The sequence below is a fragment of the Chelonia mydas genome, chromosome 5 (assembly GCF_015237465.2).
Source record: "Chelonia mydas isolate rCheMyd1 chromosome 5, rCheMyd1.pri.v2, whole genome shotgun sequence".
Classification (NCBI taxonomy): Eukaryota; Metazoa; Chordata; order Testudines; family Cheloniidae; genus Chelonia; species Chelonia mydas.
In genome coordinates this window covers 18,313,959-18,333,899 of record NC_051245.2, presented here as the reverse complement: position 1 = coordinate 18,333,899, position 19,941 = coordinate 18,313,959, and the positions used below count along the sequence as shown (strand labels likewise).

The 19,941-nt window shown below is 39.7% G+C and overlaps 2 protein-coding genes across 11 annotated transcripts in view; one reads left to right on the top strand and one right to left on the bottom strand.

The window, feature by feature from the left end:
• C5H18orf54 (chromosome 5 C18orf54 homolog) overlaps nt 1–342 on the bottom strand; it is a 31,836-nt gene extending 31,494 nt beyond the window's left edge. For 2 of the 5 annotated variants that reach the window (XM_027817739.3, XM_043546546.1), the window contains exon 1: nt 141–342. The gene's annotated coding sequence lies outside the window, so the exon portion shown is untranslated. Of the gene's footprint in view, nt 1–24 lie in introns of all 5 variants that reach the window. The other 3 variants (XM_027817738.3, XM_007055327.4, XM_027817743.2) reach the window with 3 other exon arrangements.
• Nucleotides 343–548: 206 nt separating this feature from the next.
• On the top strand, nt 549–17,409 carry POLI (DNA polymerase iota). 6 transcript variants are annotated; one of them, XM_037902535.2, is made up of 11 exons: nt 890–1,164; nt 2,943–3,068; nt 3,634–3,798; nt 6,611–6,763; nt 8,017–8,253; nt 8,900–9,078; nt 9,605–9,696; nt 11,156–11,289; nt 13,632–13,825; nt 15,676–16,035; nt 16,116–17,409. In XM_037902535.2, the coding sequence occupies exons 1-11, from the start codon at nt 1,044–1,046 to the stop codon at nt 16,131–16,133; spliced, it is 1,779 nt and encodes a 592-aa protein (XP_037758463.1). In that variant the 5' UTR covers nt 890–1,043; the 3' UTR covers nt 16,134–17,409. The 6 variants fall into 6 exon arrangements, with proteins under 6 accessions (XP_027673549.2, XP_037758460.1, XP_037758463.1 ...); XM_027817748.3 differs by lacking the exon at nt 890–1,164 and adding an exon at nt 549–682 and having other exon boundaries at nt 15,676–17,409; XM_037902532.2 differs by having other exon boundaries at nt 847–1,164; nt 15,676–17,409.
• Nucleotides 17,410–19,941: the final 2,532 nt, after the last annotated feature.

Genomic DNA, 19,941 nt, shown 5'->3' with positions numbered 1-19,941 from the left:
GCGGGGGCTCTAAGGCACGCATACCCAGCCGGGACAGTCAGCAACAACCTCCGCTCCCCTCAGCACCCGTAATCCGCCGTTGCCGCCCGCCAGTTTAAAGTACAACGACACTTCTTTCAAAATGGCGCTGGGCTACTCACTGCGCAGGAGCACACGGTCGCGCTCCTTTCTGGGAGTTGTAGTTTACCTCCTCCGCCGGAGCGAGCCGGGGACTACAACTCCCAGAATGCCCCGCGGGCCGTTTGCTTCTCATCGCCGCCGCAGACACGCGGTGCTGTGATTCAGAGAGCTGAGCTGGAGCCTGTGTGCCCGGGAAAGTATCCACTCCTCGCTTAAGTCCTTCCCGAAAATTTACGTCCTCAATTATGTTTACAATAGAGGACCCAATAATATGTTATCTATCAAACTGAGCCACTCAAATGTGCCTATCTCACCCCACTCGTACTGCAGTAACCCTCCTCTTTCTTCATCCCGCCTCCATGTCCCTGTTGCTGTCTGTGCAGATTATCTGCCTATCTCTCCAGGGCCGTCTGTGGCCCCTCTCGCAGTGCTACTGATTGCAGTACCACCCGAGGACGCCTGCCAGGGGCGTGAAGGGTGCTGCCGAGCCAAGACTTTCCTATACCCCGCTTGCGCTCGTCTGAGGAGCGGACCCTGCCCGCCAGGCCAGGGCTGGGTGTGGGTAAGTGGCGGTGTTACGTCCGACACAGCCTGATGCTGTGGGTGAGGCTGAGCTCCCTGGTCTCCCGCCTGCAGCGGTTTGAGTACCGGGCCGAATTCGAGGGCGCTGTAGGGCCGCGGCCCGGACCCACCCCCTGCGCGGCCGGAGGGTGCCGGCTGACCCCAGGCTGTGGCCCTAGCCCAGTGGGCGTGGCTACGGAAAGCGGGCGGGTGGATTCCGAGCGAAGCGCTTGCGGTGCCCAGCCCCCGGTCGGCGTCGCTGGGCTGAACGCCGCGTGCGGGCCCGGCCGGCCGGCCGCTCGCTCGGGGACGGGGCGGGAGCCGTTCACCTCAGTGTGTTCCTGCGCTGCGGCGGCGGCCGCATGGAGCTCCCGGAGGAGGAAGAGGAGGAGGAGGAACCGGACTGGCTTTGCCCGGAGCCTGGCGGGCCTTGGAGCCATGCGGCGCCCGCGAGAGGCTCCTCCGCCACTCTCGGAGCACAGTGTAAATACGGGCCCCATCGCCCCGAGAACGGGGTGGCGGGGGCTGGAGCTGTTGCCGGCGGGGAGAATCTGGAGCCCGCCGGGCGATGTAGTCAGGCAGACGTCGAGAGCTAGGGCCCCTGAGACACGAGTGTTTGTCCCGCCCGGAGCTGAGCGACTCCCCCAGGGATCTGTCCTGCCCCCAGCGCCCAGCTTGCTCCCCCCAGCGTCTCCCCATTCCCTCGCCTCCCTGTTTCCCCCTCACTGTCCCCCATTGCCCTGGTCTCTGCACAGCCCCATCGGTGTTGGGACTGGTTCAGATGTGGAGCTTGTCAGAATTCGATTAATTTTTTATCATTTTGATGGCTAATAGCCATGCTTATTTTTAAGCATTTCCCCCGGGTTTTAGCAGTTTTTAATTTTTCACTTTTTGGGGGGGGGTCAATCGGGCGGTGGCAGACAATAATTTAATGACAATAGACTGAGTGAGATTAAAAAAGTTAAGGCTTTATAACGGTTAAAACACAAATTGTCAACATCACCTGTCAAAATATATAAAGTAAATATTCTCAAATCGCACACTAATAAGTTCTCAAACAGAAATTTAGTTACTTTGCCTGTCTGTACATTTCAGTTATTATCAGTGGAAATATTTTTGTTGTTGGTTTGTGTGTGTATAGGGAAATCAGTATTTACCAACACAAATTTAATGCTTCCAACCTATTTAAATGGTAACAGTGTAGCTGAACCAAGGCCTCATATTTGCTTGTAAAACACCACATCTGGTTGAAGTGCCATATAAATAATAATATCTAGAAAATGGTGCTGCTCCAAGTGCTCAGTCCTTTTTCACATTAGGAACATGCAAAACACCAATTCAATGGAATTAGAAACCTTGGATTGAAACAGTTAAATGTTGCACATTTCAGCACATTTTCATATAACTTAAAGTGCATTCCCTTTCATCTAAAAAAAACAAGTCCCCAGAAGGGGGAAAATCTGATATTTTTAAAATCATTAAATCTGTACTTAAGTATTAAAATGTAGCTTAGTACATTTTTTCTCAAACTTTCCTAAGAAAATTTTCATCTTTGGGTCAAGAACCAGCATAACAGATTTAAACTTTAAGAAATATATTTTTTTGAAATTATATAGTATGGGCCTTACTATATAATTTAAAAATATATTTCTGTAAAGTTTGCTCTTTGCACTTGACAGCATTTTGGCTTTCTGGTTGATGATCGGTTGCATCACTCGTGGGCTGCTAGTAGGTGGAGTTCATGTGCATATTCTTTCATAGACAGGTTGTTTATTTAAACCTGCAGCAGTAGAGAAGCTGAAATTGTAGAGATACTAGGCAGGTGTGTTCTCAGAGATAAAGAGGTGGGAAGTATATTTGGTGTTGTCACTTTTGTGCCCACCCACTGGATGCTTCTAAACAGAGTAGGAAAATCCTTATATATTTTCTAGCAATAATTAAAATAAACCAAGGCATACAATGTAAAGGGTGCTGTATCAGAAATACAACTTTATAAAATTATTCAGTAAAAAAGAATCGAGGTGGCACTGGCCATCTACAAGAGGTCTTCAGGGTGTAGACAGCAGTATCTTTTACTGATACCAAACCACTGTGCCAATTGGCTTCTGACCGAATTAATGTATAATTTATAAACTCTCTCTGCTTTGCCACACAGTGCTTGATTTCCAAGCATAGTTTTCATGTGTGAGATTGTTTGCTGCATTATTGACAAGGGTAAGAAGGATGTTATCTTTAAACTTGGTTGTGCATTTTCATTGCAGCAGGTAATGGCAAGACTGTACCATCAGGAAGTACAGCACACAGGGTAATTGTGCACACTGACCTGGACTGCTTTTATGCACAAGTAGAAATGATCCGTAATCCTGAATTAAGAGACAGACCTTTAGGTAAATTTATATGTTGCTGTTTATTGCTGTTTGGTTTATGTTTATGTGGTTGAGAAAGACAAAGATACTTTTTTACTTGTGCTCTGTCTTTCATAACGTACTCCACTGGGTTGTAAGGGTCAATTGAGCTTAAAACTGTTGTTACTATTGCATGTGAATTAACTAATCAGTGGAAGAAAAGAGTGAAGTAAATATTTTTAAATTAATTTTATACTAATGCAGATGTGCCCATGTATATATCAGGTTGCATGATAAGGGCCAAAAATAGTGAGAATACCTTTTTAATAAATGAAAAATTAATATGGCATTTAAGAAAAAATATTTTATTACCATAAAATGTTCTAAGACTATGAGCAAGGGTCCTGCTTCCGTCAGTCTTACACAATAAAATTAGGGTGTATTTCTTCTTAAAAACGGTATTAAATTTTTACTGATTGAGGGATTTGCATTACAGGCTTTGATAGCAAAGTGTAAACCATTGGCATAGAAGTACTGTAATAAACAAATGACTCATTAAAATGTTATGTAAATGTAAAGTGTTAGGATTTTTTACCTTTGTTTCCAGGTGTTCAGCAGAAATACTTGGTAGTTACCTGTAACTATGAAGCCAGGAAACTTGGAATTCAGAAACTTATGTCTGTCAGAGATGCTAAAGAAAAATGCCCAGAGCTAGTGCTAGTTAATGGAGAGGACCTGACACAATACAGAGAAATGTCATACAAGGTTACAGGTACAGGTTAACAATTTTTTAATAGTGGGAAATAAGTACTGTACATATACTTATTATGGTAAAAAAAATTTCCTCCATAAACATTTCTGATTTTATGTGAGCTTTAGAAAATTGTCATAAGGCTTGTAGGGATGCCATCTCAATCTCTGATTCCATCAGATTTCACAAACTAAGCAGTTGGGCTCAGTCATTATCTAGATTAGAGGTGCATGCTGGATTCAGACAGCTGGGTGTATTTAAATGGCCTACATGACATACTAGGATTCTGCAGAATCTTTAATGTTAATATTTTTCAAATGAAAGGTAAGTTTCAAGCCCTCATGGCTGCAGAGAGAACCTTCCAAAAATGAACTGAGGGGAAACTGATGTCATGACATTTGCCTGAGACTGCAGATAGCTTGAGTCAGAGACTCAGAAGTATGAACTCCCCTGTCCCTTGTTAATCTTCTTCAAGGGGTTGATAATGAAGTCCACAGGATTGGGAATTTGGAGTTGCTGCAGGGAAAGAATTACAGAAGTTAAAACCTTGAAGACTCTCAAAGAGAAAAGGGAAAGGAGCAGAGAAAGGAAGTAAAGGGCAAAATAGCAGTGGCCTAAAGGGAAGCAGATTTTCTCATTGAGTGCTGAAGAGACAATAAGGTATTCAATAGTATTACCTTGCAGCTATGTTCTCCCCTTGAGTTCTGTGCAAATTTCGCACTTAGATCAGTGGGAAATCCACTGTGTATTGTAGAGAATATGAAGTCCCAAGTTTACATTATTACGCTATGTGGTTATTGTCACAATTTCAGAGCAACTGCACCTCTGACTTCCTGTGTAGTTTGCTCAAGGGATGTTCTCTTAAGTGTCAAGGGATCTAGCCATCAGCTCTTTCCAGACAGGGACCTGCGTCCCTCTCCATCCAGACCTGACATGTAGGCTGCAGCGTCCTGCAATTCATTGTGATTATTCCCGCAGGTCTGCCCTAGTTCAACTTTCTCTCAAGGGCTAAGACCGTGATTTACCAGAGACCAAACAGCCGTATGCAGAGCACAGTACATTTATTTTAGGACAAAAATATTACAGAGAAAACATAATAAAACAATAACAAGTCTAAACACATGCTTTAGCTTACTAGAGATTCTCCCCATTTTCCTTATGGAGACCCAATAACATTCCAGAGTCCAATCCAGACTAGTGAGGGGTTGTCACCTCCTGCCCTGCAACCTTGGGTGCTTCACAATGTTTTGCTGTTGTAGGTCCCACAAACAGCCTTCTAGCATGTAGGTTACACCCTTCGTGTCTATAGCTGCAGTCCTGGTTCAGCAACTCTGACTCCAACAGCCTGTCAGCAACACCCCAGCCACACACTAGCTTCCAGCAGCCTTTGTTACTACTTACAGAGTGACACCAATACACTTCCAGACCCGAATTTTCCCCAGAAACTTGTGTTCTGCAATGCCCAGCCCTCTCCTGGACAGTTCAGATATTCGAGATATGTTGCCCCTGTAAGGGATCAATGTATAACAGTGTGGTACTTTAATTGGAGTTTCTGAACAATTCAGTTTAAAGATGTCACTGGATTAGTTTTGCTTAAATAATAAAACAAGTTTATTTAATTTCAAAGAGAGAGGTTTTAAGTGAGTACAAGTATAAGGTATTGAAATCAAAAATGGTTACAAGAGAAATAAAGATTAAATGCTTTCTAATAAGTAAAACTTAACAAACGAGACATAGTTTAAGGTGAAATCCTTACCACATGTTCCCAGCAACAGGACTGACCAAATTCTCAGGTCCGAACCCCTCCCAAAGTCCAAAGGCTGGTTCCTTTGGGGAGAGAGAAGGATCCAGGGTACCTGGGGTGTTTTTGTACCTCCCTTTTATTGTCCAGTCACCCTCTGAAATGCATTTTCCTGAGGGTTACACCTAGATGAAGTTCCTTCCAGCTCTGAGGATGGAGACATGGGGTCTTGTGGTGAAAGAGGTTCCATGTTTGTTAAAGTACAAATCCATCTGTTTCTGCTGCCAAAGAATGGCCATTTGACCAGGGATTGCCAATCGACTTCAATGACACAGGGCTAGAAGTGTCAGTTTGTCGTTCAGCTGGTTTACCCACTCCACAGACTTGTCTGCTAAACACATTTCAGTCAAAACTTCAGCTTATGTTCATAACTTTACGTATAATGTTGCTACACATTTTTCACCATGATATTATTGACCAACAAGTTATTAGTTTTCAAGTGATACCTCACAAGGCATATTTTGTAGAAAGATTATTACAGTGGTGTATAGGTTGTGAATACATGGGTGCATTCAGTCACAGACCCTGTTGGGTTCCACTCTTTCAAACACTTAAGGAGGGTGTCCATCTTGGTTAAAGAGTCTTGTCAATTTGTTGGATCAAAACTAGGGCTTGGTTTGAACCAGTATATGCAGTTAATCGTGGGGTTGGTACCTTTCTGTAAGAGTTTCTGTCCCAGGGTCTGTAGTAATTATGCCCCCCAGCAATTTTAGGTCCTAGATGGAGCTTGGTAATCTTCCCCACCAGCCTGCATACAGTTCCTGGCTCACTGAGATACAGCTGAGAAGGTGGGTGACGTAATATCTCTTACTAAACCAGTTTCTGGTAGTGAGAGAGACAAGCTTTCAAGTTTACACAGCTTTTCTTTAGGTCACCTTGTCTCCCTAATGTCCTGGGACCAACACGGCTACAGCAACACTGCTTGCAACAATGAGAGATACAGTTAACATTTATAAAGTGGATACAGTAGTTTAAAGATATCCCTGTGTTTGTCATACCTGTCCCAGTTACATACTTTGCTTTTTTCCATAGAGCTACTGGAAGAATTTAGTCCACTGGTAGAAAGACTTGGATTTGATGAAAATTTTGTGGATATCACAGAGTTGGTAGAGAAGAGACTAGCACAGCTGCAGAGAGATGGCTGTTCCAAAGTGTCTGTGTCTGGTCATGTGTATAATAATCAAAGTGAGTGGTGGTTCCCTATTTTGCTAAAATATTTTATTAAATATTAGTAGAATTTAGTACAAAAAGTATCTTGATAACTAAGTTTATTAAACTTTCAAAACTGCATGATAACACATTTCCTATTCAATACAGTATTGTCTGGAAAACTTTTATTTTCCCTATGGTTATACTGCCAGGAAACGACTTGCAATATACCATAATTTCATATCTGAGAATCTCATTTTGAGTGGCATGTGTACCTTCGTATATTAATGTCAGTGGAAGTTGGGCATGCACAGTGAGTTGAGAGAATAGATTCTTTTGTTTATGTGGTCTTCAAAAAAGACAGTTAAATGTAGAATTAAATATCTAGTTTGATTGAGCTTAAAGTAACAGCTTTCATGTTAGTTCATGAAAATTTAGTTTTAAGTGTTTAGTTAGTGTGTGTCAGCTAATTGAAATTTTCATCAAACATATCCTTAATGTATACCAAAAAACAGAGCAAAAAGTTTTGCTGTACAGGGTGACTGCATGGGACTTGTACTGAAGTCACTGGGGGCTGACTGTAGAAATTGGACTGATTCATATTCTCCACTAGGATCCTTCTAGCTCACAAGTGCACACAGTTGGCATAGCAAGATTTATATTCATTTCATAAATGAAGGAAAAGAGCAGTTGATTTTTATCAGACCAGATGTTAATATCAACTGTTGCTATAATTTTTAATACAGTTCCGAGAAAGAACTGCCTTAATAAGGTCTCATTTCATTAGTGTTCACCCTTGAGTAACAGAGATGGACACCTTCCAGTTATCTTAATTAAACAAATGTTGTACTCCTAAATCTCTAATTCATTAATTTTTCCATTTGGTTATATGGAGGCAAGAGTCTGTTACATGATGATATTTAAATATTTTTCTTTGATATCTATTAAACATTTATAGAGTGTATTTATCCTTAAAGTACTTTCCAAACATTAAGTAATTTTCACAATAATTCTGTGATGCTAGAGTGTTACCCTTTTAATTTTAGAGAGGAGGTAACTGAGGTACAAAGAGGTTAAATCACTTGTCTGAGGTTAAATATTTACTCTATGGCAGAGAACCCAATAGTCCTTACATTCAGCCCCTTGATCTACCCAGTAGACCACACTCTTTCCCATAAAGTTTTTAATAGGTTATAAGCACATGAATCTTCTTATTAGCGAATGGACCTGTAGTGATTTGAGTGGTCATTGTATGCTGAGAAGTGACCACCTCCTTTTTGTCTTCACAGCTGTCAGTTTACATGATGTGATGCATATAAGACTTGTCATTGGATCTCAGATTGCAGCAGAGATGAGGGAAGCCATGTACAATAGACTGGGTCTTACAGGCTGTGCAGGAGTGGCCTCTAACAAATTACTATCTAAACTAGTATCTGGTACCTTCAAACCAAATCAACAAACAGTTCTTCTACCTGAAAGCTGTCAGGACCTAGTAGGCAGCCTCGATCACATCAGAAAAGTGCCTGGTAAGATATTGGTGCCACAATCTTTCATTTAGACATTGTGAGAATTCATAATTTTAATATACACACTATGCTTTTAAAACTGAAAGAATTTTAAAATCTGTTTTTTCATATTTATATTTACTTTTTGCATTTTATTCAAACTAGTCAGTGAAACTGTACTAGTTTGTTGTACTTCTGTTCTCTAGTTCATGTCACTTTTTGGTTCTGCACTAACACAAGTGCTGCAGCATTTGGGTTGCAAATACCTAAAAAGAATGTATAAATCTCAGACTGTTTTCATTGACACCCAAACACTGATATTGATATCAGTACTTATATAACTTTTGAAAAAAAAATTTGCTCAATCCTAAAGTGTGGGTCTCAATTACTTGAAAATGTTGCTTCAAAGAACTTCCAGTTCTATAATTAAAATAATTGTTTGATAATGGCTAGTTTTATATGGCAAAACTTTATAAATTATATTTATAGGGAAAAGGTATTTTAGTTTATTAACCAAATAATAAATTAGTTTTTAGTATTTTATATAATATATAAATTATAAATACAACTTGCTAAGCATATCTTAATCTTTTAAATGACTTTCCTGTGTACTGTATTATTTTGTAAAGAGATTTTACTCAAGTTATCACACACTTTTTTCATCTAGGGATTGGCTATAAAACTACCAAGCGCCTAGAGTTGCTGGGTCTCAGCAGTGTGCGTGATCTCCAGACCTTTTCACCTGTAATACTAGAAAAGGAACTAGGAGTTTCAGTTGCTCAGCACATTCAAAAGCTCAGCTATGGAGAGGATGACTCCCCTGTGGCCTCCTCAGGACCTCCTCAGGTACAAATGACATATGAAAATACAGTTTTTCAGAATGAGAAAGATTGCACTCTTTGAGTACAGTTTTGCTGAGCTTGCTGACATCCAGTCATAATGAACACAGGAATTGTCATACTGGATCAGACCAGTAGTCCATCTATTCTGGGATCCTGTCTCTGACAATGGTCAGTACTGTCTGCTTCAGAGTAAGTTACAAGAAATCCTACAATTACGAGATATCCTGCCACTCAGGAAAGTTTTTCCCAACTCCCCATAGTTAGAGGACATGGCAGTTCATATCTCTTCCAAAATTCTTTTAATTTTATTTATATTTACTATTATAACTCAGGATATTCTTGTTACCTCTACTAATGTCTGATCTTTTTTTGAATCCTACTGAGCTCTAGGTTTAATGGTATTTTGTGGCAATGAGTTCCAGAGGTTAATATGTGAATTATGTGGAAAAGCTATTCCCTTTCATACCTTTTGAATTTGCTTGGTCACTTGATAATACACAAAATTAAAAGGACTATTGCATTTCTTACAGTCCCTTAGTGATGAAGATTCTTTTAAAAAATGTTCATCAGAAGTGGAAGTTAAAAAGAAAATGGAAGAACTACTTGCTAACCTTTTAGACAGGTGACTGTCTTCATTTATTCTTATTGCTGACTGAGTTTGTGACCTGAAAGAACACTGGGCATATGTAAGGTTTGTCTTATATTTTGCAGAGCATACTGTGGTCTCTCCTATCTTCAGAGTGCTGCCCCTCAACCCCACCTGCCTCTCTAACTACTTCCTCATTACCTTTATCTCTGAACTTGTGAAATGTGTCCTCTGCAACTGTGGCCTCAAATTCCCCTCCTGCAACTCCATCCTGCTCCTCTCCCCCAGTCTGGCTTTCACCCTCTCTACTCCACTGAAACTTTTTTCTCTCTACCCTGTCCCTGGGTAATCTTATCCACTTGCATGGTTTCAGTTACTATTGTTATGCTGCTGTCTCGCATCTTCTCCACTTCTGACTGCTTCCCTTGGTTAGACCTTGCATCTCAGCTGGTTTCTCTGACATCTCTTTAATGTTGTGCCATCAACTTAAGCTTAATGTGGCCAAAACTGAACTCCTTATCTTGCCTTCTACTGTTCTGCACAACTGCAGACAACACCATCATTGTTCCTGTTACTCAGGCTTACAACCTTGGGGTCATCTTCAACTCCTCGCTTTCCATTACCGCTCACATCCAGGCAGTATCCAAATTCTGCTTCTCCCACATCATCATCAAGATACTTCCATTTATTTTAGTACAGACAGGAAGAATTAATTCATTCCCCTTATCTCCTGTCTTGATTATGTAGCCACCACAAGTATGTTGACACTTCAGTGTAAGCTGAGGGTTCAAATTCAGGCTCAGGCCTAACTCCCCTTCCATTTACACACAAATTGTGCTAACCCAGGGCTTGGATCCAGGGTTCCAGGACACCACAGGGGTGGAGGGTGTTAGCCTTCCACTCTGTCAGGGCAGAATTGTTCCCTTCAACATATTTTCTAGTACAGTCATTCTCAACCTTTTACATACCAGGACTGCCTTTTAATACTGGGACCTTACTACCACTTAGCAATATGGGATGGACAAGATGGTTTTATCTCTAGGTTGAGAACCATATTCTAGTACTTCCAGCAGTCCATGTCTAAAAATCTCAAGCAATGGGGCTTCCACCACTTTGTTTACTAATGTAGAGATTTTTTCCTTAAGTGAATAAAACAGTAAGTTTTTTTCTACCAGTCTTCAACTGTGTGCAATACTAAACAAAAACTATTTATTGAAACCATTTGTAAAAAATGTGAAGAAATAAATAGACATTGCCAGTAAATAGAGTTGAGTTAGGAAGCACTAGAATGGTATCAATTGGGGAGAATGAGGCAGGAAAGAAATTAAAGCTAAAGCTTTAAAGTTTCTTATGTTCTATACTATTACCATTATTTTGTTTCACTTTCTTGATGGATTAAAAAAAGATATACATTACTTACTTTATCCAGTTGCTTTGAAAGTATTTGTAAAGCAGTGGTAATGTTAATTGCTCTGCACACCTTTATCTTCTTCAGAATATCCAAAGATGGAAGAAAGCCACATACAATAAGATTAACCATCCGTAAATTTTCATCAACCAATAAATGGTTTAGTCGGGAGAGTCGTCAGTGTCCTATTCCCTCTCATGTTGTTCAGAAATTTGGGACAGGTAAGAGCTTTTGGGAAGTTTTGTTTTCAGAAAGTATTTGGTCAGTTGTTAGTTTGGTTAAGGATTCCTTTGGTGCACAATATGTTGTTTGAAATTTTAACCAGGGTTGCTTTAACTGGAGAAATGCCCAAGTATTTGGCACATTCATAGGAACAATGAAATGATACTTCCTTCTGGGAAGGAAGGTTTATCAGTCTATTAATTTCAGTATCTATAAAGTTTCAGGTATTAAGCGTTACCTTTGCTTTGCTTTAAGTTACTTTAAATCTAGGTTTCTGAACAATGTTTCATATGCTGTTTTTTAATTTAAAGTACACCTCTACCCTGATATAACGCTGTCCGCGGGAGCCAAACAATCTTACCGTGTTATATGTGAAACCACATTGTATCGAACTTGCTTTGGCCCCCCTGCTCCTTGTCCCCTGTCCGCCCCGTCCAGAGACACCCTGTCCCTAATCACCCCCAGGACCTCGCCCCTACCCAACCTCCCTGCCCCCTGACTGCCCCGCCCCATGACAGGCACTCACCGGGAGTGGTGGGAAGTGGAGCAACGTGGCCCCAGCCTGCTCCACTCAGCCAGCTCCCAGCCGTGGCACTCCGCTTCCCGCCGCCGGTGAGTGCAGGGAGGTTGGGGAAAGGATGCCCTCCACACTCACCTGCGGTGGGAAGTGGAGCGACGTGGCCCTAGCGCGCTCCACTCTGCCAGCTTCCAGCTGCGGCACTCTGCTTCCTTCCGCTGGTGAGTGCGGGGAGGTTGGGGAAAGGACGCCCCCCGCATTCACCGGTGACGGGAAGCAGAGTGCTGCGGCTGGGAACTGGCGGAGTGGAGCGGGCTGGGGCTGGGCTGCTCCGCTTCCGCTGCTGACGGTGAGTGCGGGGGGGGGAATCCCTCCCCCTAGCGACACAGCTGTGGCCAGGGTGAGGGAAGCGGAGCGGGCTGCTCCCAGCCCCCGGCTAATCACCCAGGCCACTCTGGGCCTGCGGGGCCCCCCAAAATGCCTCCCCACAGCTCCTGCCTCCCAGACCCTGGGATGTGGGGGAGGCCTGCTTTATCATGTTGTATGCGAACCCGTGTTATATTTGGTCACGTTATATCCGGGTAGAGGCGTATTGCATTGGTTTTATGTGATAGATGTATCTCAGTGAAACAATGTTAAAAAAACAGGACTTCCTGGCAGGAATAACTTGTTCAATAAGTAACAAAGTTGTTAACTCAGCCTTGCAAGATTGTTTTGGGAGTTTACTAACCCAGGCACAAAATATACTTGCCTGTCTTTTACCCTGATGTTGAAAAATTAATTAAATGTAACTCATCTCTGTCCAAAAAGAAAAGAGAGAGAAATTACATGCAAGGAATGAGTGAGTGAAAGGAATTTTGTGTGGCTGTTAACTATAAGATTTCAGGATCTTTCTGAATCACTCCTTATCCAACAGTGTGTGACATGTATACAGTCTTCCTCCTCTGAAGCCAGGGTTTGTCCATCCTAAATAAGGATTACAGTCTTTCATTTGCCACTTCATATGGAGTTTATCTTTTCCCTATATTTGACCAATCACTTCACTACTATTCAGTATCATTATGTTTTCTCTCTTAGTAAGTAGAGAGTTTTATAAAATACTGTAATGATAGACCGGAATTAGTAAAGGGTTTCACCTCTGAATCCGATCTAGATTGGAAGAGACCAACATTTATTACCCTCTGATAGGTTCACACACTCCTGCGAAAGTAAATAAGTGGTCAATAAGCTCTTTGTTGTCAGATAGCCATATCACACAAATTGTCATTGTCATTAATTGGATCCGTTTGAAGACGATTTAATAGAAAGGGAGAGTGAGCTACTCTCAGTTGTATAAAAAGGCTTTTTCCATTTGCAGGATGTTAGTTTAATTGTGTTTGTTTAAATTGACCACTTTTCCAATTATCACATCACTTCTCAACAGAGATGACAGGGCAGAACAGGAGAGCTTGTATCATTAATGTCTATGCTATAGAGATTCCGTGGGCATGTCCCTAGGGTTGTCAATCTGGCACTTCTTGCAACCATAAAATTTATTTTAGAAAACCTTTTTAAGTGTCAAAAACTGTAAACTTAAGTCTCTTTATTTTCAGATGATCAAATAAATGCTGCCTTGCTTGGCACAACTGTAGTTACAATCCCTCACATTTCCTAAGAACTGAGATTTTTTCAGTGCATTGAACAATTAGGGTAAATGCTAACTTATTTTGCATTAGTGCAAAGTGTTAAAAGTCCAGACTATCTCATGCACAAACCTTAATTCCATTCAGCCCCTTATAGAAAGATTTAAATTAATTCTGCTGTTTGTTTACATTTCATGTTCAGGAACCTATGATGTTGTAGCCCCACTGGTTGGTATCCTTATGAAATTGTTTAGAAAGATGATAAAAGTGGAGATGCCATTTCATCTTACCCTTCTGAGTGTCTGCTTCTCAAATCTTAAAGCTCTGCCTAGCCTCGCCAAAGGATCCATAGGATTTTATGTAACTCGGTCGTCACGCTCTTCAAGTGCTAGCAAAGTAAGTTGAAGATTATTAAAAACTGTCAATCAAATCAAGTGCACTAAATTCAGACTGAGACTATATATATGCTGTAGTATCCTTAATACTTTAAGAAGTTTTATAATCCCAAATATCATCTCGGTAGTAAAAATGAAGGACTCTGGGCTCTCCTGAGTACAAGCTATTTACAAGATGAGTTTATGCTATCCTTCTTTGGTAGTATTAATCTGTTTTCAATTACCATGTCTTGAATGGGACAATACTAGGCAATGAAACTTTATTACTGTGGGAAAAAGAGAGGAGCTTGTGGAGCCAAGGTTTTCCGAAGTGGATGCCTAAAATTTAGGTTTCCCACTGACTTTAATGGGAGCTCTTCTGCCTGCTCAGCACGTCTGAAAAATCAGGCTACTTAAGTAGATACCTAAGTATGAAGTTAAGAGCCTAATTTTTCAGCATCCATTTTTGAAAACCTCAGTGCTTCTGTAATGTGTGATCTATAGGTCATGGTGGAACTGAAGTGACCTAAATATTTCTCTCTCTCATAAAATATCTTTAACTGTTTAGCTTGAATTTAATCGTGTTAAAGTGCCCTTAATTTACCTTTTTGCACTTAGCTATAAGGGTGTCTTCAAACACTGGGTTGCTTTACTTTCCATATGCTCTTAACTCACCCTGTTCAGGCTAGGAATTAAGGGTAGGATTTCATCTTCAAATCTCACTTATATAATTTAAATCAACTATGATGTGTTACTTTAATATAGATTTTTTTTTTTTATGGAAATATAGGGAAGTTGACAAAAGACCATGGTTGAAATCTTGGCCTCATTGAAGACACAGTAAAACTCCCATTGATTTCAGTGGGGCTAGCACTTCACCCCAGATGTCTTTGGGGGGAGGCATAGCTCAGTGGTTTGAGCATTGACCTGCTAAACCCAGAGTTGTGAGTTCAATCCTTGAGGGGTCATTTAGGGATCTGGGGCAAAAATTGGGGATTGGTCCTGCTTTGAGCAGGGAGTTGGACTAGATGACCTCCTGAGGTCCCTTCCAATCCTGATATTCTGTGATTCTGTATTTTTTAATTCTTAGTATTTGTGAGTCACTGTACTGTTGATCATTTAAGATCTGCTTTGTATTTAGAAACTTGAGGTTAATTTATCAAAATTCTGTCCTTGGTTACATACAAGTAATCATGACTTCAAGTCACACATTTATACATGCAAACAGATCTTGTGTCTATAATGATCAGTATTTGGTATGCAATTACTCTGTTAGATGAGATGTGCAAAGTTTATATCTTTTGTTCTTGGTTCTCTCCTTTTTTCACTGCACATTTGTCCCTAGCTGACCACCTTCCCTTCCACAATCTGTCATACAACCTATATGCAGACATCCAGCTCTGTTAACTCCCTACCCCTATCCCAACTTCTCAGGTGTCCATGCTCTCATATCTTCTTTTTTCTCTGATAATTGCTTTTACACAGAGGCTCATTCTTCTTTTCTGGGTGCAACATAATTTGGTTTGAAAGTTTTGTCCTTTTAAATTTTCTTTAGATGCAAACTTTAATGATACAGTCTGTAAATAAGTATTTAGACATATTGAAGGACTTTGATGTAGCTGGGCTGCCAGACGGTACTTGTTTTACAACCGCAGCAAAACTCTTTAAATATCTGGTCCATTATCTATCTCTAAGTACTAGGTTGAATAGAAAAATCTTTGTTGCTGGGTGATTCAGTGGTAATTTTTGTTTGTGGAAGCAGGATTTAAGGGATCACTATCAGTATAATTGTATTTATGACATGGTGTCCTTTTAATCATTTAATATTTTTCATATGCATTATGTAGCTAAATAATATATTTTATGCTGTAGAAAATGGAAGGTGTTCCACAAGACCAAGTGAACTCCTGCAGTTTTGTACCAGATGGAAGAATTAAAAATATAAGAACTAGAGAATCTTCACTAGAAACCAAAAGCTGCACAGAAGAACCTGAAATTCCTGTTTGCCCACTTCATTTGCTTCCCGCTGGCATTGACCAGGAGGTCTTCAGTCAGCTTCCAGAAGATATTAAAGAGGAAATTATTTCTGACAAAACTGGGGAAAGGATCCATACACAGAATGTTTTGAGCCAGCCATTACCTTTTTCTAAAGGAGCACCACCATTTTTTGCACAAGAACAAATGCACACTACCCCGAATTCCAGAAGAGCAGATCATAGTATCAGCAGTTTGGTATGCAGTGAACACTTTCAATCTACCAGTGAGATGGAGACTGCCATGGTACACAGGCCTAATCCTAATTGTATTCTCAGTCTACAGGATCCTCCTGAGTACCCTGAAAGTGCATTAATGGATGACTGTATGGAACAAGTACCTAAGGAATCACTGAATTTCAATAACACTGATTCAATTGTATTGAACTTGCAAAGTCAACAACATTTTCTTCAGCCCCACAGTTCAGACACACAAGAGCAGCCCATTGGAGCAGCCTCTCAGGATGAAGGTCAGAGAGAGCAAGCATATGGAGAAGGAAGAATTGTATTTCCTCCTAATGTTGACCCAAATATTTTTTCTGAACTACCTGCAGAAATGCAAAAGGAACTCCTGGCTGAATGGAAGAATCTAAAACCTGTTTCCAAAATGCACATGAATAAACCTTCTGAAAAGTTAAAAACAAACAAAGGAAAAAAGAATGTGATGTGTTCACCACAGTCTAACAGTTTATTAAGGTATTTTAAACCAAAGTGATTATTATATACATAATACAGAGATGACTGGTGTAAAAATAAGGACACCATAAGCCCTGGCACTTGGAGGTAATACAATCATATTCATGCATTAAAGAAATGTACTATTTTAAAGTGTAATGTGACAAAATAGCATACAGAAACAAACAGACCACCTCAACAATTAATAGTGTAAAACTATTGATAATTCCTTTTAAAAGTGATTAATACTATGTATTCTTGTGTTAAACTAGCAGATTAATGTTTTATTTAGTCCAAAGAGAGCAGCAATGGAGACTGCCTTCCCCTAAAATGCACACTAGATGCGATGAATCCTCCAGTTGTTACTACCCATATTAAAACATTGCAAACCAGTTTGAAACACTTACACTTATTCTTGTATCAACCAAATGGCATCCATTAGGGCATGGGTGTTCTTGCTGTTAAAACATTTTTTAAACTCAAAATACAGAAAATACTGACTTGAATGGTGGGGCTTGTGAAACTAATGGAATATAGAGAAAATAGTACTGCTTTCTTAGTAGTTAGTCACTAACTGCTAGAGGTATAACACATCAGTAATGTGAACAGAGCATCATCTACAGGCAGTTCTAACTCACAAATAGGCTTTTACTATTTGTAGTTGGAATAGCCACCAAGACAGTTGTCAGCATTTCCAGCCATTGATTAGGCGAGGTCCCAGTTTGGAAAGATACTTAAGAACATGCTTAACTACTTTGCTGATTTACCTCAATGTTGATTTAGGAATATAATTTTAAAAAAATCTTGGCCAATGAAGACTGATTACAAAATTGCTGTTTAAATGTTAGCTAATTATTGTTGCAAAGTAACTTGTAATAAACACGTTTACAGTTGTTAATACCTTGCCTGTTTTATTCAAGATAAAATAACTTTGAGATGTACTAATCTAATGAGATATTTTACTATTAAAATGTCAATGCTTTTAATTCCAGGGCAAAATCAAATTATGCTTAAATCCTAAATACTGACTAGTTCCTGAGAGGAACATACTAATTAACAATTGCTACATAAAAAATCTCACAACTTTACACAGTAAATGATGTGAACGTGTGTTACAGAGCACATCGCTTTATCTTTAGGTTACAGTGAAGTCTGACTCTATTTTATGTGTTTTGATGGCAACTCAGGTTCTGATTTTAAAAAAAAAAAAAGCAAAAAGCTTTTTCCTAAAAAAATAGCAAAACATATACTGTTATGCTTAGTCATCATTTCTGCTACTAACAGAAGTACATGAAATTAAACTACACATCTACATTCTCCATATAGACCACACTTAAAATATTAAAGATCTCAAATTCTTTAATTTTAAAATGAACCCAGGTGACAGCTGCATATGATTTATATGTATACAACTTTCCTCTTATGTTTGGCATTGGTGTATAATTCTTTAGCATCTTTATTCCAGACCTTGCTTCAGTGATTAGATTTATGAGGGTAGTAAGCAATGTTCTCTCCACCACTGAAGGTAGAAGCATTGCTTCCTGTTCTGGCTGGGTAAATACAATTAGTTTGGAAGGTTCTGGATTCCTGTAAGAAAGGGAACTGAAGTGCTAAAATAAAATATGTATTTATCCAACAATGAGAATTCTGGAGAGGAATAAATCTTTGAATATGATCCACAAAATGTACATGCTGAAATATCCTCTCTATTAAAGTGAAGGGATGTAGCATACACAGAGTTCATATAAAATGAGCTTCAGCAAACCAGTGTAATCACATGCAAGTCTCATGTGATGGTGCTCTCAATCACAATGTTAGAAGAGGCAGGTCTGAGCCACAAAGTTTGGATCTATAATCAAATCCAAAGTGTCCCCAGAGTACAACTAGTACTACAGAAATTCATAGATCTAAGTCAAAATGAGATCAGTTTTAATTTTTGTAGGTAGAAGGTTACTGTATTGCAGAGACCTAGCTTTATATAAGATATTAATACTTATTCTGGCAGGGGTGAATACACACATCCACAAGGGTTTTTATGACCACGGATGCAAGATGGAGATGGGTGGCATTTTTGATAGCCCACAGTGACAGCTAAGTGAGCAAAAAACAGAATTAAAAATGAAGAATCTATTGATTAAACAAGTCAGTCATGTTGACTTGAAAGTAGTTTTTAAAAAGGAAATGTTTCTTTCCCCAAATGATACAATACAAAACTTAATACAGTTATCAATATATGTATTTCTAGCAATTACATTCTGTAGGCTAGATTTCAAAAAGATATCTGATTGTGCAAACAATTGCCCTAAATGCAGATTTCTAATAGAGCATGCATGTTTTGACAGGAAAGTTTATTAAAACCACCTTTGAGATTTGATCCTTTATGTCCAAGACCATAAGGTGTGGCAGTATTTCAGGGTAGAAGAGTCACTCAGCTGGCAAACATCAATAATTAGTAAATGCAACTGGGGGAGAGGGGAAGGAAGCTATGCTTGCTGTGTGTTGCACCTTAACTGCAGTGGTCTTCACAACACCACTGTCATGCTCTATTATGTCAGACATAGTGAGAGATAGTGCTTGAAAAGTGTCCTTATTCAGTGATCAAATGAAGTACCCAGTGTGAAAAACACCTTACGTTGCCATCACCCAAATGCCACACCCACACAAAGGAATGAGGACTAAAACAGAAATAATATAGTTGTTCCCTGCTTTTTGTGTGTGCACATTATTTACTTAATCGACTTTCTATTTAATTTTTTTTATGTAACAGTGGTTCCAACAAAGATGGACCGGCTGGATCTGTTACTTGCCCTCATTAGCCCCCTAGCTGATATGTGCCCAAATGGGTGTGTCAGAAAAACTGACTCAAAGAAACACTCTAAAGGGAACTGTTAGTCATCTTTATTTTGTATATCCAAGGTCTGCCACACAGTCTGTTTTTCAATGCTTCCCAGATGCATGGAAGATGGATTGCAAAGGAAACAGATTGTGCTCTTTATGCTGTACAAGACAGCCTCAATGTTAGTTTTTCCAAAAAGCTATTTTCTGCTTTTTTAGTACTAGAAATATTGAATCCTAGTTTTCCTGTTTTAATAGAGGACTTTAACAAAATTTAAATTGAGGCCTACTTTATACTTAAAGGCTAACCAAACATTTTTTGTTTCCTTTGCAATTCACCTTTAACAGCTACCTTCAAAAAAATTTTTATATTTTTAAATAAACATTACCACTGCTTTACAAATACTTTCAAAGCAACTGGATCAAGTAAGTAATGTATATCTTTTTTTAATCCATCAAGAAAGTGAAACAAAATAATTGTAATAGTATAGAACATAAGAAGCTTTAAAGCTTTAGCTTTAATTTCTTTCCTGCCTCATTCGCCCCAGTTGATACCATTCTAGTGCTTCCTAATACAACTCTATTTATTGGCAAT

Bases quoted from the DNA above. Each gene is read 5' to 3' on its own strand.
- POLI (XM_037902532.2), top strand. From the start codon at position 1,044: ATGGAGCTCCCGGAGGAGGAAGAGGAGGAGGAGGAACCGGACTGGCTT. The intron at 1,165-2,942 runs GTAAATACGGGC...TTTTCATTGCAG, and splicing joins CGCCACTCTCGGAGCACAGT to CAGGTAATGGCAAGACTGTA. The intron at 11,290-13,631 runs GTAAGAGCTTTT...TTTCATGTTCAG, and splicing joins TGTTCAGAAATTTGGGACAG to GAACCTATGATGTTGTAGCC.